This window comes from Carettochelys insculpta, chromosome 1 (genome assembly GCF_033958435.1).
Source record: "Carettochelys insculpta isolate YL-2023 chromosome 1, ASM3395843v1, whole genome shotgun sequence".
NCBI lineage: Eukaryota > Metazoa > Chordata > Testudines > Carettochelyidae > Carettochelys > Carettochelys insculpta.
Genome location: NC_134137.1, coordinates 378,573,723 through 378,600,306, shown reverse-complemented (window position 1 = coordinate 378,600,306; position 26,584 = coordinate 378,573,723). Strand labels below are relative to the sequence as shown.

At 49.4% G+C, this 26,584-nt stretch overlaps 1 protein-coding gene across 1 annotated transcript; it reads left to right on the top strand.

The window, feature by feature from the left end:
• Positions 1-896: 896 nt before the first annotated feature.
• On the top strand, positions 897-22,207 carry LOC142020354 (natural killer cells antigen CD94-like). Its single transcript, XM_075008134.1, has 7 exons — positions 897-914; positions 3,623-3,753; positions 6,308-6,390; positions 13,947-14,045; positions 15,516-15,667; positions 16,944-17,086; positions 21,871-22,207. Exons 1-7 carry the CDS (start codon positions 897-899, stop codon positions 21,989-21,991), a joined length of 747 nt encoding a protein of 248 aa, XP_074864235.1. The 3' UTR covers positions 21,992-22,207.
• The last annotated feature ends 4,377 nt before the right edge of the window (positions 22,208-26,584 follow it).

The following is a 26,584-nucleotide window of genomic DNA, read 5'->3' as shown; positions in this document are numbered from 1 at the left end:
GGCAGGGGGCCACCAGTTCTCAACAAAAACAAAGTCCAGGCTTCCTTACATACCCCCTACAACAATTGTTCCATCATGGGCTACGCAGATATGGAAACTTGAATTTTCTGGCTTAAGTCAGTCTTGCAGTTGCATGCTCATGCTGAGCCCAGTGCCTCTTCCTCAGGCTGCTCCCTGATAAGCTTTTGTAGCACCCACAGGCACTGAGCTCTCATCTGGGGTGAGTGAAGTCTCTGCTCTACAGCCTCACCTGAGCACCAGCCAGCTTTAGGTGCAGGGCTTCAGACCCTATGCTCACAGGTTCTAGCCCCAGAGCCAGCATCCCTGGTCTGTTGGCATTACACTTTCTTCCAGGGCTGCCTTGTTTTTCTCACTCGGCCTTCACCACCCCCCTTTCTCTGCCCTGGCATGGAAACTCGCCTTGCAGTACTTTTCCATGCCTCATTGGGGGTCCCCCAGCTGAGCTCAGGGCACCTGGCTGGCACCGGGGCTGCCTGGGCACGTGCTACCACAGCCTGGCTACCCGTGTACCGCCGCCCACCTCCTGCCAGCCGTGGGCCACCGCCAGCTCTGACCCCGCTGCTGGGCTGCGGGGAGGTGGCCCTGGGCGTGTCCCTGCTCAGGGCTGTGGCCATGGAGGCAGAGCCCCAGGCTGTCCTCTCTCCTGGGACTATTGCCCCTTTGCTGCCCTTCTGGGGGGGGGGGTTAATCTGCAGCTGGGAATTGCCCCCATTCAAAATGGCTGCCGCCTTCGTGCATGTCCATGGGGCTGAAGCCAGCACGGCGGCCGCCATGTCCCTATGGCTGGCTGCCGGGAGTGGGGGTGCTGCCCTTAGCAAAGATGGCCGACAGCTCCCATTGTTTTCAATGAGGTTGAAGCTGTGCCCACAGGCAACATGGCCGCCACTACCTGGGTCAGAGGGCAGGGGGCGCCTCAGGGTCTGTGAGGTGCTGCACAGAGACACCCTGGGAAGTGCATGGGCAGAGTGAGGGGCGGGGGGAGGCTGAGGGCAGGGGGGTGCATGAGATGAGGGGGTGGGGGATGTGGGGTGGAAGAGGGGCTGGGGGCAGGGGGATGAGGGGGTCAGGTGGTGGTGGGGCAGGAGGGAGGCTGGGGCAGGGGGATGAAGGAGCAGGGGATGTGGGGTGGGAGGGAGGCTGGGGCAGAGGGATGTGGGGGCAGGGGGTTGTGGGGCAGGAGTGAGGCTGGGGCAGAGGGATGTGTGAGGGAGTCTGGGGGCAGGGGGTTGTGGGGCGGGAGTGAGGCTGGGGCAGAGGGATGTGTGAGGGAGTCTGGGGGCAGGGGGTTGTGGGGCGGGAGGGAGGCTGGGGCAGGGGGATGAGGTGGCGGGGGATGTGGGGTGGGAGGGAGGCTGGGGCAGGGGGATGAGGTGGCGGGGGATGTGGGGTGGGAGGGAGGCTGGGGCAGGGGGATGTGGGGGCAGGGGGTTGTGGGGCGGGAGTGAGGCTGGGGCAGAGGGATGTGGGAGGGAGTCTGGGGGCAGGGGGTTGTGGGGCGGGAGGGAGGCTGGGGCAGGGGGATGAGGCGGCAGGGGACATTTTGGTGTAAATGCGGGACACAGGACTGCCAACTGCAGTGAGGGACGGGGCCTCTGGCTGCCCTACAAGGAAGTGTGAGGACGGAGGGGGGTTGAGAGGGTAGGAGTATGGGGGGGTTGGGGCGAGGCTCAAGGGGCGAGGCAATGGGAAGATAGGAGTGGAATGTGGCTCAGGTACAGGAGGGAGCAGGAAGGAGGCTGCGGGAGGAGAGGGTAGAGGGATCTGGATGGCAGGGGGCTGTGGGAGGTAGGTGGGAGGCTAACAGGTGGAAGGGGTGTGGGAGGGATGTTGTGGAGCTGTGAAGGACAAAGATGAGGTGGGAGATAGAGAGATAGGTAGCAGCCCCCTCTAGCCTGGGGGTGCTTGTGGATTAAGGAGCCCTCCCACCCCCTCAGTAGCCAGGGCAAGGCAGGGCAGTTCTCATGGATGGTTTGTGATTCACAGGATTTGGGTGTCAGAAGCAGGAAGTGCTGCATGGTGCAAGATGCTGGATCTCAGAAATGTCTAGGTATATGGGCAGAGCTGTGCAGGGGCCTGAGGATACGCACCAGTCCCTGCCTTCATTATGGGTCTGTAGCAGAGAGACGGTCCGGGGCCAGCAGGAGGCATGGGACGGGGGAAGAGGGAGGTTGTGATGGGGCCCGGTTAGAAGAGAAGCCGTGGGGCAGTGGATTAAATTAATAGATCAGAAGGTCAGGAGGGACCATTCTGGTCATCTTGTCTGTATAGCACAGACCACCAGAATGCCCTGCAATAATTCTTAGAGCAGATATTTTAGAAACACATCTCATTTTGATTTAAAAATCATCAGTTAAGGAGACTCCACCATGACCCGTGGAAAATTACTGTCAAGGTTGAAAAGTTACAGCTTATTTCTAGCCTGAATTAGTCTAGTTTCACCTTCCAAACCTTGAATCATGTTATTCCTTTGTTAGCTTGATTAAAGAGCCTATTCTCCAGTACTTGTTCCCTGTGGAGGCACATAGAGGCTACATCTACACCTGAAGCCTATATCGAAGGAGCTTATTTCGATGAATAATGTCTACATGTCCTCCAGGGCTGGCAACGTCGACGTTCAACATCGATGTTGCGCAGCACCACATCGAAATAGGCGCTGCGAGGGAACGTCTACACGCCAAAGTAGCACACATCGAAATAAGGGTGCCAGGCACAGCTGCAGACAGGGTCACAGGGCGGACTCAACAGCAAGCTGCTCCCTTAAAGGGCCCCTCCCAGACACACTTGCACTAAACAACACAAGATCCACAGAGCCGACAACTGGTTGCAGACCCTGTGCATGCAGCATGGATCCCCAGCTGCAGCAGCAGCAGCCAGAAGCCCTGGGCTAAGGGCTGCTGAACACGGTGACCATAGAGCCCTGCAGGGGCTGGAGAGAGAGCGTCTCTCAACCCCTCAGCTGATGGCCGCCATGGCGGACCCCACTATTTTGATGTTGCGGGACACGGATCGGCTACACGTGCCCTACTTCGATGTTCAACTTCGAAGTAGGGCGCTATTCCCATCCCCTCATGTGGTTAGCGGCTTCGATGTCTCACCGCCTAACGTCGATGTTAACATCGAAATAGCGCCCAACACGTGTAGCCGTGACGGGCGCTATTTCGAAGTTAGTGCCGCTACTTCGAAGTAGCGTGCACGTGTAGACACGGCTAGAGGCAGTGATAATAAAGTCACCTCTTAACCTTCCTGCGGGTAAGTGAAATAGATCAAGATCCTGGAGCATTGCTGCAGGGGGAAGACAGTAATAGGAAATGAATGGCAGTTCCCCTATCTTAGGGGTGAGAGAAGCTAATTAGGGCCTCCATCTGATCAGCCAGAGACAGGTTTACGTTTCTGAGCGCATTGAACGTTGACTTCTCACCCTGACATTCTCATATGCATGGGCAAAGGACTAGAAAGAGATTTAAAAACATTATTTGATTTTTCTTTTTAAAGAAAACCTGATTTCTTGGTTCAAGTTTATGATTTTTTGCAGGTCTGGCAAATGATTTTTGGTCTCTTGAGATGTTTGCTTCTCCTGCCACTGGGGTCTCTTACCTTGCAGGTCCCCATGCCAGCGCAGCAGAGAAAAGTGAAGGTTGCTCCCTCAGGCATGAATGTCATCTGTGAGGCCAAGGACGAGAAAGCCAACACGCAAGATGGGCCGGCTGCTGGCATTGCAGGTGCAAGGATCTCGTTCCATAAGCGGGGGAAGGGGTCCAAACCACTCAGTCTCCCTTCTCCCCTCTCGCCACTAAGACATGTGCTCTGATTCTCTTCCTAGTCTGTGCCCAGCCTTGCCAGTTCCTCCCTGCCACACACCTCCCTCCCCTCACGCAGCAACAGAGAGAAATCACAGAAAGGGGCATTTTCTTCCCATGGTAAACAAGAAGCTCAATAGCAATAAGAGAAAAGAGAAGGATCCCAAAAAACTACATAAGAACGGCCATACTGGGTCAGACCAAAGATCTATCCACCCCAGTATCCTGTCTGCTGACAGCAGCCAATGCCAGGTGCCCCAGAGGAGGTGAACTGGAGACAATGATCAAGCGATTTGTCTCCTGCCATCCATCTCCCGCCTTCGACAAAAGGCTAGGGGCACCATACCTTACCCCTGGCTAACAGCCATCTATGGACCTAACCTCCAAATATTTATCAAGCTCTTTTTTAAACTCTGTTAGAGTCCTGGCCTTCACAGCGTCCTCCGGCAAGGAGTTCCACAGGTTGACTGTGCGCTGTGTGAAGAAAAACTTTCTTGTATTAGTTTTGAATCTGCTACCCATTAATTTCATTTGGTGTCCTCTAGTTCTTATATTATGGGAACAAGCAAATAACTTTTCTGTATTCACTTTCTCCACACCATTCATGATTTTATATACCTCTATCGTATTGCCCCTCAGTCTCCTCTTTTCTACACTGAAAAGTCCCGGTCTCTCTAGCCTCTCCTCATATGGGACCTGTTCCAAACCCTTAATCATTTTAGTTGCCCTTTTCTAATGCCAGTATATCTTTTTTGAGGTGAGGAGACCAGATCTGCATGCAGTACTCAAGATGTGGGAGTACCATAGTTTTATATAGAGGAAGTATGATATTCTTCATCTTATTTTCTATCCCTTTTTTAATTATTCCTAACATCCTATTGGCTTTACTGACTGCCGCTGCACACTGCGTGGATGTTTTCAGAGAACTATCCACTATAATTCCAAGATCCCTTTCCTGATCTGTTGTAGCTAAACTCCTCTACCTATCTTGGCTTCGTTGCAGAGCAGCTCCCACAACCTTTCCCAGTCCCACTCCTGCCCTCTCAGTATCCTATCTGCATCCTTAATCTACTGACTAGGGCCACAACTGGCAATGGAGCTGCCCAGGGATATGTTCAAGGAAGGTTTCTGGTGGCTGGGAGCTGGACCATGGGGGTGTCCCTGTTTGGGGAGATCAGGAAAGGTTTCTGGCAGGAAATGGCCCTCATTTTGCTGGGTCCCATGGCTCCAGGCTGCCTTACCTGGACATCTAGGATGCAGTTCACAAGGATTCCCTGCACCATCCAAGGTGCGGGTAGCCAGGTTCCATAAGGCCATAAAGAGAAGGCTTCTTGACTGCCCAGGTGTTTACGTTAGTTGTGAAGGAGAAGGGAGTAATTATTAACACAGTGCTTAGAGTCCCCACCCCAGCTCTGGCGTATGACACAGTGGCTGTGTCTATGCTACAGCCCTCTTTTGAAAGAGGATCTTCCAGAAAATCTCCTTCAAAAGAGCTCTTCCACACACAGAAACACAGATTGGAAGAGTAATGTGCTCTTGTGGAAGAGAGCGGCCACACAGCCCCTGCTCTTTCAAAACTATGAGCCATGGACCTGAAGATCCGGTGCCTTGAGGGCAGCTCTTTTGGAAAAAGGGCCCCCAGGGCATCTACACACATTTTCCAAAAGAATCTTTCAAAAAAGGATACTCTTCCTTATCTGGGAGAGGAAGAGAACCTCTGGAAAAAGTGCCAGGTTCTTTCAATTTAATATTGAAAGAACGCGGTTTGTGTGTAGACGTGCCGTGCGTTTTTCGAAAAAGGCTTGGCTTTTCCAAAAATGCTCACTAGTGTGCACCCAGCCAGCGAGAAAGCCTCTGATCTGAAGAGCTTAAATAGCCATGTGGGAGAAAGGAAGTTTGATTGCCCCCATTTTACAGACGGGAAGCTGAGCACAGAGAAGAAAGGCCAGTTTCACAAGGGGGCTTAGGGCCTAACTATTTTTCAGATCCCCCTGTTTTCTCAAAAACACTGCTCCGCTGCTGCCTAACCCACTAGGAAGTTATGTTTCCCAAGCACCTACATTACTGCTGGTAGGTGGCTTTATTTGTGCCCTGGTCCTGGTACAGCATGACAGCTAATGCGCTGCTCTGAGCCCAACAAAAGCCAAAGCCCCAGAGACCATGAAACAAGCTTCTCAAATGACATAGTCCTCCACCTGGCTTCCCAGTGGGTCCTGAGCCATTCAGTGCATGCTTACAGATTGGAGCCTTCACAAAAGGCAGCCAGGTGAGCGTGTCCCAACCTGGCTTTTGGGCTCTCACCTGGCTTCAAGTGCCTGCTCCAAACTAAGCAGAGCAGGGATTTAAATCTGAGTCTGTCATATCCCAGGTGAAATGCCCCTACCATCAGGCTATTGGCATAGGCACTTCATACCAGAGGTGAGTTCCTGGCTGAGCAGAGGGGCATACATGTTCACGTGCTCCGTTTCCTTCCTGTTAGAGTCTCCCAGTGCATGTTGGCGGCTCTCTGCCGTACTCCTTGGGCCTATCTGCCTGATCTTGCTGATTCTGGTAATTGTAATGACTCATCAGGGTGAGTGTTTTCTAAACTCATAGATGATAAAGCCAGAAGGGACATTGTGATCTGATGTACCATATGACACAGGAGTAACCGAATTAATTATTTTTAAACTAGAGGAGTTTGTGTAGGGGAAAAAAATTCCAATCTTGAGTTCAAAATTGCCAGTGATTGAAAATCTACCGCAACGCTTGGTAAGTTGTACCAAAGGTTAATTATCTTCATTGTCAGAAAACAGATGTTCTAGTCCAACTTTGTCTTGCTTCCATTTCCAGACGCTGGATGTTGTTATACCTTTGCTATATTAAAGAGCCCTGTAGTATTAAATGTCCGTATAATGGTAGTCCATCGATCCGATGATGACAAATCTGTGCAGATCATCTGTTATGGGTCTCATGGTGTGCCCTCTGGTGACTGTATAAGCCAATTCTAGAGGTGCACATTTTGCCTCAGATGGTGCATGGGAAGTTCACAATCAGTGGATTGTGCATTGCTGATGCTCTATGATGTCGTTCACGTGCCTCTTGTAGACTCCAGCCACGGTCTTCATCAAAGGCAATGCAGATATTTCTGACTGTTGCATGCCACTGTGTTCTGTCACTGGCGGCGTCCTCAAGGTTCCTAGGTTTGATACTGCTGTACTGCAGATTGGCTTTGATGGTATCCTTGTAGCATTTCCGTGGACGACCTATACGCCAGGTGCCCTGGGAGAGTTCACCATACAGAAGCTGGCGAGGGATTCGCTTGGCATCCATGCAGCTGACATGACCGGTCCAATGTAGTTGTGACTTCATAATCATCATTTCGATGCTTGTCATCTAGGCTGTCTCGAGGACCTCAAGATTGGGCACTTTGTCTTGCCAGCGGATCTTCATGATGTTATGGAGGCAGCACGTGTGGAATGCTTCAAGCTGCTTGATGTGTTACCTATATAGTGTCCATGTTTTGCACCCGTACAAAAGAGATGAGAGAACAACAGCTCTGTACACAAGCAGTTTTGTTGACATCTGGATGTTGTGGTGGTTTAGGACTTCGACACGCAGACAGCCAAGTGCCTGGCTCGCTTTGGATATTCGCGTGTTGATCTCATCATCCAGTGATCCATCACTGGATATGACACTACCCAGGTATTTAAAGTTCTCCGCTACTTTAAGCTGAGTGCCATCAATGGAGATCCTCGGGACAGGAGCATTTGATCCAGGTGCAGGTTGATGGAGAACTTCTGTCTTTCTGAGGCTGATAGTTAGTCTGAAAAGTTTCAAGGCCTCAGCAAACTTGTTGACAATGTGTTGAAGATCGTTTTCAGTGTGAGCCATAAGGGCACAGTCGTCAGCAAAGAGTGCCTCGAAAAGGAGTTTCTGCACTGTCTTAGTCTTTGCATTCAGGCGATGGAAGTCAAAAAGTGAACCATCATGCCAGTATTTCAAGTATATATCTCGGTCCAGATCTTTCATTGCATGGTTAAGGACGCATGCAAAGAAGAGGTTAAATGGGATAGGAGCGAGAACACATCCTTGTTTCACACCGTTGGTGATGTTGAAGGGGGCTGATGTGGCTCCATCAGACAGTACTTTGCCTGTCATGTCGTCATGGAAAAGGCGTATAATCTGGACAAATTTTCTTGGGCAGCCAAGTTGTATTAGAATGGTCCAAAGGGCTTCCCTGTTGATGGTATCAAACACCTTTGTCAGATCTATGAAGACAGCATACAGGTACATGTTCAATGCACTTCTCTTGTATTTGTCTGACAGCAAACACTATGTTGACTGTGCTCCGACCAGGTCAAAAACCACATTGACTTTCAAGTAGATTTGCCTCGGAAATACTGGCTGTTAGGCGGTTTAAGATGATGAGGGCGATGATCTTCCCTCCAACAGAGAGGAGGGATATGCCTCTGTAGTCTCCACATTCTGCTTTGCTGCCTTTATTCTTGAAAAGGAAGACAGTAATAGCATCGCGGAGGTCCTGTGGTACGTTTTCATCCTCCCAGATGCAGATGATCTCGCTATGAAACGCTGCTAGTGCTGCTGGAATTGCCGCTTTATATATCTCTGCTGGTATCCCATCTTTTCCAGGAGCTTTTCCTGAACTCATTTGGCTAACAGCTTTCTAAATCTCATCTATAGTGGGCGGAAAGTCAAAATCTGTCGGGACAGGTTGTTGTGGAATTTCATTGAGGACGTTGTTATTCACGGTTGATGGTCTGTTAAGGAGGTTGCTAAAGTGTTCTCGCCATCTTTCGTTGATGCCCTCTTTGTCTTTGACCACCGTTGTGTTGTCTGATGAGAGCAATGGGGTAGTCCTGGTTTAGAAGGTCCATAGACCGTCTTAATAGCACTAAAGAACATCTTTGAGTTCTGGGTCTCAGCATAGTGCTCAATTTCTTTGGCTTTGCTCTCCCATCAGCTGTCTTGTATCTGACGGAGGTCTTTCTGTGTTTTGCTCTGAAGGTGCTTAAAATGGTCCTGTCTGGAGACTGAGGAGGGGTCATTCTGCCATTCAATAAAGGCTTTTCTCTTTACTTCCAGTGCTGAATATATTTCTTCTTGGTTCTCATCGAACCAATCCTGATGTATTCTTTTCTTTGGTCCAAGCGATGTTATTGCTGTGTCAGTCACTATCTGCTTGAACTGATCCCACTTTTTGGTTACAGTACCGATCAGTTGACTTTGGGATGTTAGTTTGTCATCGAGACTCTTCTGAAAATTGTTTAAACATTGGGCATCCTTCAGTTTGGCTATGTTAAAAGCAGGCTGCACATGCTTAAGGCATTTGTGCCAAGAGGGAACGATGTAAAGTTGAAGAGACATCCTGACTAATCTGTGATCTGTACAGCACTCTACGCCTTGCATTACTCTGGTGATCAGTACGTCTCAGATGTCTCGCCTTCTGACAATGGCATAATCTATCAGATGCCACTGTTTAGACCTAGGGTGCATCCACGTCATTTTGTATTTATCTGCTTGTCGGAACAGAGTGTTGGTAATAGTCAGGTCGTTTTCAGAACAAAGGCTCAAAAGGAGTAGTCCATTGCTGTTCATTTTGCGTACACCATGTGGCCTGGTTACTCCTTTCCAGTTCTTGTTGTCCGCCCTGACTCAGGCATTGAAATCTCCAAGTAGGAGTAGTTTGTCTGCTGCAGGTGTGGCCTTGATCAGTCTGTCGAGATCTTCATAGAATTGTTCCTTTGAGTTGTCAGGGCATGTTAGAGTGGGTGCATATGCACTGATGATGGTGGCATGACGTTTGGCATTTAGTGGGAAGCGTAGTTTCAGCAATCTTTCATTCATACCCACTGGAAGGTCTGGGAGTTGACGCATCAATGAGGTTTTTATTGACAGACCGACTCCATGTATTCGTATAGACTGTGATCAAATCACCTCTTAACTTTGTCTTTTGTAAGTTAAATAGACAGAGCACTGCACATATACCTCAGTATATGGCAAGTTTTCCAGTCCTTGAGTAATTCTCATGGCTCATTTTCTGAGCCCTCTCAATTTCTGTCAAAATCTTTTCGGAATGGTGGGCACCAGAACTGGGTACAGTATTCCACCCGTACTCACACCAAAGCCAAATTGAGAAAATTACCTCCCCACTACTTAGGTGTCCCCTGTTTATACATCTTAGAATCATAGTCACTCCCTTTGGCCACGGTGTCTCACTGGCTGCTCATGCTCAGTTGATTATCCACCCTGACCCTGAAGTCTTTGTCAGTCACTATTTCTGAAGATAAAGTCCATCAGCCTGGCAGTATGTAATACACTGGCCATCACAAGTCACTTAGGCCATTTCTACACATGCCACTTTTTCCGAAAGTGGCATGATAATAAATGGCCCAAAAAATGGTAATGAGGTGCGGATGTGAATTTCTGGCGCCTCGTTAGCATACGGTCACATGATTTGGAGTCCGGAAGAAGCTCTTCCGAACTCCAAAACAGCGTGTAGCGGCACGGCCCTTGGGGGATCTCCCGGAAGGAAGTCCTCCTTCTGGAAGCCCCTTCTTCCTGAACATTTTCGGGAAGAAAGGGCTTCCATAAGGAGGACTTCCTTCGAGGAGATCCCCCAGGGCCACACCGTTACATGCTGTTTTGGAGTCTGGAAGAGCTTCTTTCGGACTCCAAATCAAGTGACTGTATGCTAATGAAGTGCCAGAAATTTACATCCGCACCTCATTACCATTTTGCGGGCCATTTATTAGCATGCCACTTTCAGAAAAAGCGGCATGTGTGGAAACGGCCATATTGTATGCTTGTGCCCAGCTTATCAAGCAACCCAGATTGCTTTGCATCAGTGATTTCTTATTCATTTCCGGCTCCCCACCCCCATCTCTGTCTGCCATCTATCAGTCATGATTTTATGTGATCTTGCAGGTCAGGGATGAACATATTCAATAGCATAGGGGCCAAGAACCAATCCCTGTGGGAGTCCACTGGAGAAGTACCTGCTTCATGATGATCCCGTTTACAGTTTCATTCTGAGGCCGATCAGTTAGGCAGGTTTCTTTGTCCATTTAATATATCCTGTGTTGATTTTACATTGTTCTAGTTTTTAAATCAAAATGTCACATGGTATCAAGTCAAATCCCACACAAAGACTGAATATATTATGCCAACATTGTTATCTTTCTCCGGTCAAACTTGAAGTCACATCACAAAAAGATACCAAGAAATTTGATGGAATTTGTTTTCCATAAAATTATATTGATTAGCATTAGTTATATCGCTTAAATATTTTATTAATGGGGTCCTGTATCAGCTGCTCCATTATGTTGCCTGGAATCGATGTCAGACTAACAGGCATATAATTAGCCAGGCCATCTCATATTATTGTTTTAAATACTGGGACAACATTAGCTTTCTTACGGTCTTTAGGGACTGCTCCAATATTCTAAGAATGATTGAAAATCAACATTAATGGTCCAGTCTGTTCCTCAGACACTTGGTTTAAAATTGTCTGTCATTTGTAGCTGCTGTTTAACACCCTCATGAGATACCAGTGGAACTGAAGAAGTGTCATCATCACAAACTGATATGAGGACATCATCTTCACCTTTGTGCTTTATCGGGGGTGACCATCCATCCTGGTTTCAGCGGGACAGTCATGTATTTGGGATGACAGGATGGCACCCTGATTTATTTTGTCAAAGGGGCTAATTGCCCCGTATTTTCAGGTGGCTGCTGGCTGTTCCCCTATCTAGGGGAGCCAGGAGGCCAACCCAGCCGCAGCTGCCCCACCCTCCAGTTTCTCTTGGCAGCGGGAGCCAGGAGCCGGACCGCATGGCAGCACGGCTGCCCCCAACTTCCCCCGACTCCCCTGCAGCAGTGCAGCTGCCTCCCAGCTTTCCCCGGCTGGGGGAGCTGGGAGCCTGACCCAGCCATGGCTGCCCCCACCCGAGCTTCCCTTGGCTGGGGGAGCGGGGAACCAGACTGTGTGACAGTGCAGCTGTCCCCCAGCTTGGCCCAGCTCCCCCATCACGGCTACCCCCCAACTTTCCCCAACTGGGGGAGCCGGGAGCTCGACCCGCGCCGTGGCTCCCCCACCCCCAGCTTCCCTCAGCTGGGGGAAGCGGGAGCCAGAGCAGCAGCACGGTGGCTCCCCCAGATGGTGGAAACAGGGAGCTTCACTGGGAGGGGGAGGGTGACAGCCCCTACAGAGCAGCCACCTCCTGACGCCCAGATAGGGTGAGCATCTGTCCCGTTTTGGCCAAGACAGCATCATTCCCCTTGGCCCATATTTGGGCAGGGGAGATATGGTCACCCTAGCTTTATCTGATATGATACTGGTCAGTTCTCCATCAGCCATTCTTTTATTATGACCAAAATTTTCATCCGGTTGATGGGGATGTGTAATTTTCTGAGTCATCCCATTTATCCTTTTTAAATATTGTCACAGCTATCACTTTCGTCCAATCCTCTGAAACTTCTCCACTCCAAGACTCGTTGAGAATCCACACTCTTGGTCCATAGGTCTCCACAGCCTGCTCTTCTAAACCTCCTGGTTGCAAGTAATCTAGACGGGCTCATATTTAAAATTAGTTGCTTCTATTTAGCATCCACCTGAATTACTGCGTTGGAATGCGAAGTATTTATCAGACTGTATCATCCAGATTTTTGTCAAACACAGAACAGAAATATCTATTGACCGCTGGAAGGGTCCTTGAGATCATCAAGTCCTGTTCTCTGCCTTCAGAGGAGGACCAGGGCTCCAGCCCCATCACCTGTACAATGCAGAGTCCTCCCTGGAGGATACTTAGAGCTGACAATGAAGAATGGACTGAATTGGTAACAGGCATGGGGGCATCAGAGGAGTAACATGCAAGACCTCATCTGTGACCCCTCAAGCCAGTGAGTCCCTCAGGCCCAGGCAAGCTCCACAGCTTCTGATGCTCCCTGTCCATGCACCTGGAACCCCGGAGTCTGCTCTAGCTCTATGTTCTGATTGGGAGGAGGGGAGGGCTGGTAAGGAAGTTACCCTCTGGTGCAGTGCTCTGATGGACCTGTAGAGTGAAACTACTGGCTCGGAGGATCAGATTAAACCTCAGTCCTGTGATTTTAATGCCCAGTATAAGACCCGTGAGGACTCTTCCGAGTAGCTGCTCTGCAAGGTTCTGCTCTGGAAAACGTCCATCTAGACTGACCCACCCACCTGCAGAGGGTGGAGAGTGACCTCTGTTTCTGGGCATGTGTAATTGTTACCCTTCACTCAGGAGAGACATTTCTGTGATAGGCACAATGCAGTGCAGGTGGAGATTCACTCCAGGCATGAGGAATCAGGGCTAGTACATTAGCTGCTGTGTTGTAAAGACCAGGGTAAAGGTTGACCCTCTGCATAGATGAAGGCCCAAAATCCCACCAGGTGGGATTCTGGCTGGCCAGACTGGCTCTGAACTGCTCCTGCACCATCAGGACCCAATGGTTATGGCCCTGGCCTTCTGAGTGGTCAGTGGGGACCTCGGTACCATGGTGATGGGTACTGGAGAGACACATTCTCCCCTAAGAGTGTACCCAGAGGCACTCTGGTCCTGTGGTGAAACAGGCTGTATAAATACTCACTTAGGTACAAGTAAGTATAATTTGTCCAGCGACCTACAGACATACAGCTTTGCCTGCACTTGTTGGAATAGCTTGGGTGTAAATGTAGATGGTTCTCTTCCTGGGCAGGGGGATGGAGACAGTGGTCAAATAGGTCTTTGTCCATGTAATGCATTAGATTTGCCAGTCCCTCCCAAGATGTGGGCCATGCAAGTTCCAAGCATTGCTGTTTGTCCATAAAACATAGGGAGAGTTAATCTCATATAATTCCCGCACAGAAGCCAGTTTCAAAACAATGGTGCCAGTTCCTTCCTTGCTCATTGTTGGGTAAATAAGGAATGACTCTCCCGATGTCACTGGAGTTTGGCTAGCACTAAAATAGGAGACTCAGCCCGTACATTACCTCCATCAGTCAGTAGATGTCACTGGGCCCCACCATGAACACAGTTCATCTCATGCTGTAAAGAGCTCCAGCGTGTTTGGTCCTCCAGCAACGCTCTGGCAGCCACATTCTTTTATGATTTTTCTGTCTCTTTCAAGTTTACCAGCTCTCTGAGAAATCAAAGCAGCAGCTGGAGGTCATGGAAATGGAGAACATAGTCCTCTCAGACACACTGAAGCAGCTAGCAACTGGCAACGGTAAGAAGCCACAGCCACAGCCTCTGAAGAAAACAGAGTCCACCCATCCTTCCTTCCCCTTTAGAGCCTCAGTAAATCTCTTCTTCACTATATTCTTACCTATCTGTTCATCCCTCCGCTCCCCAATCCTTCTCTGCCTTTCCTTCCATCCTTTCATCCTTTACTGTTCTCTCTCTTCCAGGTCTTTTTCTGATCTGACTCTCTTCCTTTTACTGTGCTCTTCACCCTGGCATCTCAAGGCCTACTAATTCTTATCTTCATCTTCCTGTAACACCTGTTCTCAGAGATGGACTGTAACTGTCCTGTTCCCTGCAGAGTAGGGGCAAGGAATAAATCCTGCCCAAAATGCAACTTAGACACCCTCTATATATCTAGTCACCAGGCGGTAACCACGTCACAGATTGAAGATGATCAAACAGGAAAGAATTTATTAAACAAAGGTCTGAATAGTAAACAACATTATTAAGGTTCCGGTTGTCAAATATAAAATAAACTGAGATTAGCATTGTCCCTCCCTCTTCCCCACACCCTACCGCAGCCTTAAAGCCAGAGGAAAGACAGGCAGGGCTAGTGGCAGCAGAAGGGAGGAATAGGGAATGCAGCCAGGAACAGCACGGCACTCAGAACTAAACGGAGGTTATGTCCTGCTTTTCTCTTCTCTTCTTCTGTTCTTCTCTTTTTGACACCTCGTCCGGCATGGAGAGTGCCTAGAGGAAATGGTGGATATGTGTGCGTGGACGTCTGATTCGTTCCCTAGCTCTCTCTCAACTAAAATTAATAGAAGATTACGCTGGTGTACAGGGCCTAACACTACACCTGCTGCCCTAGCCACTGGTGGTCTCCTGTAGGTCTTCTGTCTGAGTGGCCTGAAGCAAGGCCTGACAGCCTGCAGCTGTTGCCCTAGCTACCGCCAGCACTGACAGGAGACACCAAAGAGAGAGAGCCCCCGAGGTGGTTGCTCCACCCTTGTTATAAACTCTCGTTCCTGAGCAGATTAGAGTCAGGAGACCCAACTCTTCCTGCCCTTCCCTTCCCCCTTTCATCTGAGGGAAGGAGACGACTGCATTTTTCAGCCATCTTTCAAAATGGAAGCCAACATGGAATCCATATTGAAAGTAGAAAACAAAATGGAGTTCACTTGAAAACAAAAATGGAAACCACAGAAACTCAGTTTTAACCCCAACAGTCCCTCAGTCCCTGACCTGCCCTCCCCACTGAGATGTGAATTTGTGGTACCCATTTACTGCGCATCCCACTTGTTGCTGGACAAAAGCAGCTGGTGATCAGAGGCAGCAGGGACAGCCAGACCTTGCAGCGGAAGAAGACGTGTGCAGGGATGGGTCAGCAGTTTAGAATCCTAAGCGAGGGGTATTTCCCATCATCCTTCATGCCCAGCAGCAGAGAGCTGTGGTAGGAAAATGCTCTTGGAGAATGAGGATTGAAATCTGTCTCTTTTTCCTTTTCTTCAAGAGGACAACTGCAGCATGTGTGAGGTGGAGTGGGACCAGTGGGGAGACAAATGTTACTTCTTTTCAGTGCACGTGAAAACCTGGCATGAAAGCTTAGATGCTTGTGTTCAGATGTCAGCCAGCCTGGTGAAGATAGAAACGAAGAAGGAGCTGGTACGGAGCCACCTTTGCTTCTCATCTTTAGTGATTTTGGTTGCTGATAAGACAATTATGTAAACATTGAGCATCTGTGGCACTCCGTGGCAGAGAGACAGGAGGAACTGACTGGTGGGGGGGTGTGAATTGGGACTTCAGGACTTTAACCTCTGTCACACCAGTTCTAGCCAGACCCAGGTCACCAGTGATACCTTCCACTGAATTCCCAGTTGGGCAGGTGGTGGTAACTGACCTCCTTGTTGTCGTCCTTTTTAGAGTCTAAGTATGGTGCAGGCTATGGAAGCTAAAAAAGCTAGAAGTCACCATGCAGGGCAAAAGGAGGAGGGAGCTTGTTCTCGGAGTCCAGTCTCTGTTTCTGTCATCACGAGTTCTTTCAGGAGCACAAAGTACATTTAAAGAACATTTATCCCTCATTAGTTAATGCTAGTGCCTGGGAGAGCCACCACAAATGACAAAGCTTTGTGAGCTAGCAAGCAAGGCTATGCCTACACTAGGCAAAGTAAGTCAACCACAGATACGCAATTCTAGCTAGGGCAGTTGCATCTATCTGTGCTCAGCTTACCAGGCTGGCCCTACTGAACAAAGTCGATGGGAGAGGTTTTTCCTGTTGACCTCCCTTACTCCTTGCGTCTTTTGAGGAGTACAGGGGTTGACTACGACCCCTGAAGTGTTGATTTTGCATATCCCTACTAGGTGTGTGAAATGGAACCCTGGGAGATCAGCCCTGATTGGGTCGATCATCTGGGCTAGTGTAGACATAGCCCAAGTGAAAACGGTAAGACAATGACCTATGAGGAGTTCCTGGAACTCAGGGTATCCAAGCAAATAATTCACAGAGATTTAGGACAGGATGGAATTCATGCTTGAACAAGAAGTGTGTTTGGCAGTGTCAACTAGAATAAGTGGTCTGTGATGGGGCATTGCTGTGTTCTGCTTTAGCAATTCCTGAGTCCTTGGTTCCTGCTTGTATTCCTGAATAATCGGTGGGGAAATCTTCTTTGGGAGCAGCACAGAGGGGTAGTATGGTTTAGTGGCTAAATCATAACCTATAAGCCAAGAGATCTGAGGTTCATTCCCCCGATTCACTACAAGTCCCTTGGGATGGGCATTGAGGTCAGTGTTATCCAACCTGGGGGCTTACAGTGTCTGACACCTCTACCTTTCATTTAGACCAATCATTCACCTGATTTCTTCTTGCCCAGATGCCTTCCAAGGGTTAAAAAAAGGATTGTTCTGAGATTGATTGATTGTTGTCCTTTATTGTCTGGAGCAGGAGTTCTTGAAACGCGAAACCTCCAAGCGCTACTACCCACACCAGAGGGAACGTTTCTACACATATTTCTGGACAGGGTTGACCTACGACAATGACATTGGCAACTGGACATGGGCTGATGGCTCCCGCTTCTCCTTCCAGCTGTACGTTTCTCCTTGCCTGTGCCCATCACAGGCACTGATCCAGTTCGGGGCTAGCTCTGAATGGTGTAGTTCCTCCTCTGTAAATGGAGACAATGGCTAGAACCAGTAGAACGTTTTTCATCATTTTACCAAAATGAGAATATTTTACAATGCCCAGTAGAAAATAGGTGGTTAATGAGCAGCTCTCTCTACAATGACCCACCTATGCTAAGTGCTATACGGCCTTTGGCTAGAAAACGATGGGTATTGGTTATTGCAGCTTAGCAAATTTAGGTTAAATCATAAGTACAACATGCTAATTTTGAGGACAGTAGGGCAATGGAATGGAGATCTAGGGAAGTCATGGAACTTCCTTCACTGGAGGCTTTCAAAAAGAGCTGGCTAGCCATCTGTCTTGATGATTTAGACCAGGGTCTCAACTCATGGCCCATGTGCCAACTGTGGGTCAGAGCACATTTGCAAGCTGGCCCTCAACCCAGCAGTCCAGGTGGGATATCGGAACCTGTCCCCCACACCCTGCCTCTTCCTGCCATGTCGATGCCCTCTCTCCCCACCTGGCACCCCATCCCCCAATGGACATGGCCTTGGAGATAACCAGTGAGGCCTGGTGTGGGTCATCAGCAGCAATTCTGCCCCCCCCCCACTCACCATAGTGAATGGGGTGCAATGAGGAGGAGAGGGTGGGGTAGTGGCAGGAAGGGGTGGGGCTTGGGGGACAGGTTCATACACGGCCCTCCCTCCCAGTCGCCAGTTATCTCCTGGCTGCATTGCAAATATGCTCCAGCCAATAGATGGCCCATGGGCCATGTGTTTGAGACCCCTGGTTTCAACATAAGAAACCTGCTGCGTGGCCCAGTGGGGGAGGTTAGACTAGGTGACCATTGCACTCTCTTCTGTGATTCTGTGGTTATAATTGTTAGGCTGTTGCTATTTAGAAGGTAGCTGTGTGCAGAGCCCACCTCACGCTGGACAGCCTGTTCACAACCCACCACCCATCCAGCTCTCAGTCTCCAACACTTTGACAGCAGAAGCTCCAAGACTTCAAGGAACCACATAAATAGAGCTTCCCTCTTAACATGGGGCCCTTTAAGGTTGGGGGAAGCACACCAGCAATGAAAGAAGTGGGAGAAAACCACACACATGCAGGGAGGTGGGGAAAACTTGCACTTCTGCTGGCCTCCAAGCAACCCTGTTGGCCCCTTCACACCCATCATGCGCCCCACTGAGCAGGACACGGCTGTGGCACCAGACCCTGCCAGAATAACAGATGCAAAACTTGCAGCCAGAGCTCCACCACTGTAATGAGCAGCCCGCCTCACAACACGCCTTCAAGATGCCTGGGTCCGACCCATGCCTAGCACAGCTCATGGTGCACCTCATGTACTGTACTACCTGCCCGCCGACAGCTGTGGCTGAAGTCGGACAATAGCTGCTCACTCAAGCAAACTCACCCAGAGCAAAGATAAAAGGCAAGAACAGCCTTCCATGCGTGGGCAGACACTGTTCACAAAACCGTCCTCACTCGCAAACCTGTACCAGGCCTGCAAAAGGTGAGCTAACTCCGCTAGACACTTAAAATTATTGTCTGACGGGTGACGTTCTCATTTACAGCTTGGTACAACAATCTGCTCTCGCTAATAACCCTGCCCCACCCACCTCCAGCTGCCCTTCTTTTGCTTTCTCCCTTTCTCTCTCTTGTAGCACTGGAGGGTTGTTAACACGCCACATCACCTGGAATAGTCCTGTGGAATACGTATGCGGTGTAGTTGTAGCTGTGTTGGCTCCAAGACAGGCCTGCTGACGGGGCGGTGGAGGGGGAGCAGGAGGGGCACAACAGAAAAAGGGGACAACTGCCCTGGTGCTTGGCAATTCATTGGGGGGCGGGAGCTCCCATTGCTGCTGCTACTGCAGTGGCATCAGTGATGGGCATCCTGGGCCTTTTTGAATCGCTGCTGGAAAGCTGCTCCATTCAGCTCTGAGGGTGGCGTGCTGCTGTCTGGATGGTGCTAAGCCCTGTCTGCCTGCGGCCCTGACCCTTCTGGTGGCATGGAACCACCCCTCTCAGCACCTCGCGGCAGGGCCCAGGGTGCCTGCCAGCCCTGCTGCCGTAGGACAGTGTTTCTTAAACTTTTGGAGATCACAGAATACCAAACAATATATATATATTTTTAATGTGGAACACCTGTGAACATTTTCTTTAAAAAAATCATTGTCAGGCCCAAAAAAAAAAATAAAAAACCAGCCAGCAAGGTATGCAGCGAAACCAAAATGCAATAATTTAACCAGGTTTCCTAGCAATGAAGAAGTTGCCTCGTATCTAGTTTTACTAACAGAAAATAGATACCATCAGTCTCTTTCCCAAACACTCGCAGCACGCTTGTGAGTGGGCCACAGAACATAGTTGAAGCACCATCGCTCTAGGACATGGGTGTCCAACCTTTTGGCTTGCCTGGGCCGCATTGAGTGAAGATAGCCTTGGGCCGTGTACAAAATATATAATATAGTTAATGTATATAAATCACATAATAATGTTAAAAGTTTACGATCTTGTGGGGCCGCATTACTAGCTGTCCAGGGCCACATGCGGCCCGTGGGCTGCAGGATGGACACGCCTGCTGTAGGATATTAGGCAAGTGAGAGGTAATAGCTTTTATCAGCCCAGCTTGTGCTGGTGAGAGACACATTGTTGAGCCACCCAGACAAAGCTTTTCTTAGGCTCTGTGTCTTGACAGCCTGCCTCTCTCCAGCAGAAGTCAGTCCAAAACCAAGCAGTGCCTCACCCCTAGTCCCCCTGAAATACACATCAACACCATAGGCTGTGTCTGCACAGCCCACCTTCAAGCAGTGCAGCTGTGCTGCTACAGCGCACCATGTAGGCACACTCTAGAGTTGGGAAAGAGCAATCCCAGTGATCAGCCTGACCAAGAGGCAGGAACTTTGGCACTTTTCAGCGCTAAATCTTTGGTGACTTGTTGTGTGTCATTTACACTCCTGAGTTACAATGTTTTCACACTGAAAGCATCAGAGTAGATGCAGCCTTAGGTTAAATCAGGGGTCAGCAACCTGCATCTCCAGAGCCGCATGTGGCTCTTTAAGGAGCCACTTGCGGCTCTGGGCACTGACACTGCTGACTCCTCTTGTGGCTCCCTGCGCTGCCCCCACTGAAATAAAGGAACTAAATTGAATTTGGTTTCAAAGCTGGCAGGGCGGTAGGAGGGATCTGGCCATTAAACCAATTCAATTTAGTTCCGTTATTTCAGCAGGGACAGAGCTGGGAGCTGCCCGCACTGCACATGGGGGAAGTGAGTAAGGGGAGGGACAGCTGATTCTGCTCCTGCTGGAGCTACGCAGCTGTGCTGAGGCTGGGGAGTGGGGAAGGCCTCCTGCAAGTGCAGCTTCCCTCCCCGTGGGCCAGTGCCTCCTCCCGGGCAGTGCAGGGCCCCCAGCTCCTCCTCACCCCTCAGCAGCCACCAGAGCCTGGAGCTGTGTGCAGCAGTGCAAGGTCAGCTCTTCCAGGACCCAGCCCAACTCCCCGCTGGGACCCAGCGTCTGGCACCAGCACCACTGGGCAGGGAGTGGCTGGGAAAGTTGCAGGCACTTTCTGGCCTGAGCAGTCTGGAAGGGAGGGAGGGAAGCAGGGCAGGGAGACCAGAGTTGGGGCACGGGGATCCAGAGTGCATGGGCCGGGGAGAGCAGCAGATAGGCAGTTAAGATCCAGATTCAGTGGGGAGGCTGGGGCAGGGCAGCTGAGGCAGGTTAAACCTGGAGAGAGGGCGTGGGATTCGGGGTAAAGCTTGGCGATAGGGGGAGGGTTTGGGGGCTGGGGAGGGTAAAGCCTGGAGATGGGGGTAACAACTTTCTGAATGGTACAAATCATTGTGTGCTGTTCTTAAAAATGGGGTGACAAAAAGTACAGCTTGAGGTTATTTAAGGAGAGTCATATCCACGTGCACTGCGGCTGTCGAAGGACTGGCTTTGTAATGGAATTTGAAAAAATGGCTCTTCTTGCTATTTTGCCTGGGGACCCCTGGGCTAAACAACCTGCTCCCCTTCTTATTTACTGGGGCTCCGAGGCTTTGTTTGCATTTGCAGCATTAAAACACTGCAGCACTTTAGCAGGATAGTGTGGTAGGGAGCGCTCCCTGCGCGCTAGGGAAACCACCTCTATGGGGGTAGAGGTCCCGGCGCTGGGAGCCTGTTTTCACTAGCAAGTTACTGCGCTGTTGTCATCTGTGCTTGGGGAGACGGGTGACTTTTCACACCCCTCGGTGACAAAATTTCAGCACATTGTAGACAAGCCCTGAGTACCTTTCCCAGGCCAGAGGAAGAGCTCGGTGTGGCTCGGAAGTGTCTTTCTCACCAACGGACATTGGTCAAAGAAAAGTTACCTCACTGGGGAACGAGACGGGTGGTGATGGGAGCCATATAAGGGGTTGAAGGTGCCGGGCAGGTGAGACTCATGCCAATCTGATGCCCCTCACTCATGCACTATGGGGGATGGACTTTTAAAGGTATAAGGTGTCCGTAGCCTCTGTTTGTCAGAAGCTTGGAATTGGCCACAGGGGAGGGATAATTTGATGAGCATCGGTTCTGTTCATTCCCTCTGGGGCACCTGGCACTGGCCACAGAAGGCAGGATACTGAGCTAGATGGACCCACTCGGTGTGGGTGTTCTTATGTTCTGATGAAGGCAATTCCTACCAAGGCTACTGAGAATAGGTGAAGGCCCCAGCCTGAGGCTGTCCCCATGTGGCCAGCCGTGAGACAAAGACTTGTGCTTGGCAGGTTCCAGGTCACGGGAGTGGAGGGCTGCGTGTACATGGAGAAGGGGAATCTCCGCAGGCAGAGCTGTGCCAAACGGGAAGTTTACATCTGCAAGAAGCCATCCAAGTTCGGGGGAAACTGAGAAACTGGGCTGGTGAAGCAGACTATGGAATGGGGGTGCTGCAATGTGTGGATGTTACACTCCGAGCCCCCGCTGCACCAAGCACAGCGGGGATGTGAGGCCGGGTGCCTGTTACCATATTCTCTCTGTCACTGTTAGTGAGATGTGTGTTGACAACAGTTGTAAGTTGCTCAGTTATTAACTGTGTTTAAAGCAGTAATAAAATGTTGGCTCTAAAACGCGCAAGCCCCCTTGTGCTTTAGTCTGTGCTTCCTCGTTAATTGTTCTGGCTGGGACTTTTTCTGTGGCCCATTATAAGAATTAATTTGCTTCAATAAGTCTTCCTGTATGACTAGTCCATTCACAATGGACTTCTCAGAGTGGGAGTCGCCTACCTCGTGGTCTTACCTCAGCAGCAAGCGCATTTGAAATGCAGGCAATTAAACAGCTCAGGTTTGTATAAGTCCATAGATAACTCCCCTCTTCCAGGGATCAATTAAAATGGGAACAAAGTTGAGCATCTTGAAAACATTCATTTTTCCCCACAACGAAGTGACCTAGGCAAGAGGGCCATGAGTCATGATCATCTCCCACTCTTGCATTGACGTCACCCAAAAGGTACAATTGTTCACAAGCAGGTATTTGTACTATGGCAGCACTGAGCTCATCATAGAACTTGTCCTTTGCTTCTGGTGTGGTGTTCAGGGTTGGAGCGTAAGCGCTGATCAGGTGGATGGGACCAGCGCAGGTTTGAAGTTTGACCTGAAGGAGTCTTTCTGATCCACCCGTGACTAGTTCCACCATTTGCAGAAGGGTGCTTCTGATGGCAAAGCCGACACCGTGCTCCCTGGGTTCCTCTTGGGCTTTGCTAAATGGCGAGATCTAGGACCACCAAAGTTGGTGCGCAGCTTCCTCCTATCCTAACATATAGCCAGGTCAGGGTTTGGTGGTGTCAGGGAAATGGTATGTGCCTGGAATGGGACTGTTCTCCATAACACAGGAAGGGAGGGGGCTGCTAGGAGGCACAGTTATACTGTGTCATGGCCACAAGGGACAGCACGGGGCCAGAGATGGGGAACGACCCATATAGTGCCATTCAATCAACAGGGGGCAGGGAAGCTTTCTTCCTACTGCCTAGAGAAGTGAGGTCTTTGCCACAGCCAGCCCCAGAGAGCTACACTCTGCCCAACACCACCCTAGACAGCCCTGGGGAGCTTCTCCCGCTCACCACTGCAAGCCCTTGGGAACCAGCTTCTGCCCAACATGTCCCCTACCATAGTCAGCCCTGGGTAGTCACTGCCCAGGATGCATGGCCCCTGCCAAAGGAAACTGCCACCCAGGACGCTCAGCCCCTGTGATGGGGAGTCACCACCCAAGAAGCATGGATCCCACCACAGCCAGCCACAGGGAGCTGCCATACAAGGAGCACAATATTTCAGGGTTGTGCTTAGTACCTTGGAAAGATACAGTATTTCTTCACACGTTACCAATGATTGCAAAATACTTATTGCCTTGGTACAACACGAGAGGCAAGCAGTGTATTCAAGGAAAACAGACAGTTGACAGAGAGTGTGACTGTTTGGAAAGGGTGCCCAGAAGGACGTTACTAAAAGTAATTGTAAGGAAAGTCATTTTTCTAGAACTCATGTGTCTCCCAGCACTGGCACCAAAGTCTGAGTGGGTGAGCAGGATAATTTTATCCCAGCTTCTTCTCTTCTTTCACGAAACTGTAATTGTGCTCACAGATTAATTTAATTAAGCTACAGTGTGATGCAGTCCATTTCTTTTATACCATTACAAAAATACACTTTTGCTTTTTGTTTGGAATGCCCCAGATCTTAGCTATGTATAAATTACTTGTTTTATTGCTTCTGACAACACTGTCACCCCAGGGTGTGCAAAGTGGGGGCCGGACTCCTGAGGGGAGCGTGGGAAATTTCGTGAAGGGGGCGCAGCACGATAAACAGGCAAACCCATCGCATTAAAAATGTTAAAATATGTTACTGTTTTATGTATGTGTATTCACCTTTATATACAGTACTGATTAATAAAATCTTTTACATTCTATGTACTTATTTTTTACATGTGCCAAAAGTTTTTTTTTTTTCCATGTGAACATAACAGACATTTCCATCAGTTTGGATTATATTATACTGGTTGCGGGACAGGATCTGCTAATTGCAGGGACAAAAAGTGGAGCCCAGAGTAAAACATTTGCTCATCTCTGCTGTAGCTCTTGCCAATCAGATCTAATTTCTGTAACGCTAAGTGACTCACACGGTTATTTCTCTGATGAGACAAGGGGACTCATAATTTTATCAAGAAGGATCACTTATCGCCCTCTTGTGGTTCCCGTCTGGCAACGGAATCAACTACAGAATTAAATAACTAGGACATTTTTATCAAAACCAAAAAGCAGTCCAGTAGTACTTTAAAGACTAACAAAATATTTTTTAATTATTTAATTATTTTATTAGTCTTTAAAGTGCTACTGGACTGCTTTTTGGTTTTGATAGAATATAGACTAACACCGCTATCTCTCTGTTACTATCGGACATTTTTAAATCAGAAAAATTGCCGTTTTAGTTTTTCAGCACTGGTCTCGCTCCTTTGTCCATTACCACTCATTGAAATACATGGTTTTTTTTTAAAATCTCTCAACCCAGCTAAAAACTTACAGCTCATTCACGAATGGAATTACGTACAATTCTGTTTGCCAAATTCTGTTGGGGCAAAAATAAATATATAAATAAATAAATACTAAAGTAAGAATAAAACATAAAGAGTTATGTGACACCGCGTACGTGACTTTTAAGGAAAACTTCCACTTAATGACAAATATGAAAAATAAAACTTAAAGAATTTAATTTTTGGAGATAGCTTTTTCATTACGCACTAATAAACCGGTGCAGTTATACAGCAGCAGATACAGTGGGAGCTGACCTGTCAGAGGGGATGCCAGGTACCCCAGCACTGCCACTACTCTCGAGGCAAGACCCCCACTCCAGCAGCCCAGTGCCTCCCCCCCTCCACACACACACACACATCCCCAGCAGCCCAGGGCATGCCTGCCCCATAAGTGAATGGGTCCATCCCTAGCAGGGGCACGTGAGATCGAAGGAGAGCAAAAGGACGAAGCATCTGAATATTACGATGACGGGGATGGCGACTTCAGGAAAACGTCCCTTCATACGGCGTATGCCAAAGGAGCCTTCCTGGAGATTTCAGGAAATGGATTTCAGGAAAGCAAATTTCGGTAAACTCAGAGAGCTGGGTAAGGTCCCATGGGAAGCAAGACTAAGAAAAAACAACTGAAGAGAGCTGGCAGCTTTTCAAAGGGACATTATTAAGGGCCCCAAAGCAAGCTATACCACTGCATAGGAAAGCTAGAAAGCATGGTAAAAGACTGCCGTGGATTAGCCAGGAGATCTTGCAGGATCTCAAAATCAAAAAGGAGTCATATAAAAAGTGGAAAATTAGGAGACATTCAAAAGATGAATAGTAGTAGCAGACATCCTTCAGTCTGCATAGACTATGGATCGCGCCCTTTATAGTTTCAATTGAGGACTTCATTTACAGCATGTGCTGTGACTATGAAGACCCACATGAGAGTGACAGTCCTTGCTGCATCTCTTGCAGATGTGGTGGGTGTCTGGCAAGTCCTTAGTGTGCTTTCTGTGCGCTCGCTTCTCCTCTGCTAGCTGTCTGATCCTCATCTCGCCCTTCTGAAGGCCCTTGTGTAACCCCTGCCTCCATCTGCTGTGGTCATCTGCTAGTTCTTCCCAGTTGTCCAGCTCGATGTCCACCTCTGAGGTCTCTCTTGCAGACATCTTTGTAGCGCAACTGGGGGCGTCTGGGAGGTCTTTTGCCAGAGGCTAGCTCACCATACAGGATGTTTTTTGGAATCCTTCCATCATTCATCCTGTGGACGTGGCCAAGCCAGTGGAGCCGACGCTGCCTGAGGAGGGTGTGCATGGTTGGGATTCCAGCTTGCTCGAGGACGGCGGTGTTGGTCACTCTGTCCTTCCATGGTATTCCAAGGATGCGCCTGAGGTAGCGCAAGTGGAAAACGTTCAGCCTCTTTTCCTGGCGGACATACAGGGTTCAAGTCTCGCTGCCATAAAGGAGGGTGTTGAGGATGCAGGCTCTGTAGACTTGCATTTTGGTGTGAGTGTACAGCTTGTTGTTATTCCACACTCTCTTGCTGAGTCTGGACAGAGTTGTGGCCACTTTTCTGATCCTCCTATTTGGCTCAGTGTCCAACGACAGGGTGTCAGTGATGGTGGACCCGAGGTAAACGAACTCGTGGACGACCTCTAACGTAGAGTTGTCAATGCTGATTGATGGGGATTCAGCAACATCCTGACCGAGTACGTTTGTCTTCTTTAGGCTGATGGTAAGCCCAAAGTCCTTGCACGCTTTGGAGAACTGATCCAGCAGTTTTTGAAGCTGGTCTTCTGTGTGAGACACTACAGCAGCATCGTCTACGAACAGCATGTCTTTGAGGACTTCCCGCACCTTAAACTTAGCTTTCAGCCTTGCAAGGTTAAACAGTCTCCCCATCAGATCTTGTGTGCAGCAAGATGCCCTCTGTTGAAGATCCAAAGGCATGCT

Bases quoted from the DNA above. Each gene is read 5' to 3' on its own strand.
- LOC142020354 (XM_075008134.1), top strand. The intron at 3,754-6,307 runs GTTCCATAAGCG...AGAGTCTCCCAG, and splicing joins ATTGCAGGTGCAAGGATCTC to TGCATGTTGGCGGCTCTCTG. The intron at 6,391-13,946 runs GTGAGTGTTTTC...GTCTCTTTCAAG, and splicing joins AATTGTAATGACTCATCAGG to TTTACCAGCTCTCTGAGAAA.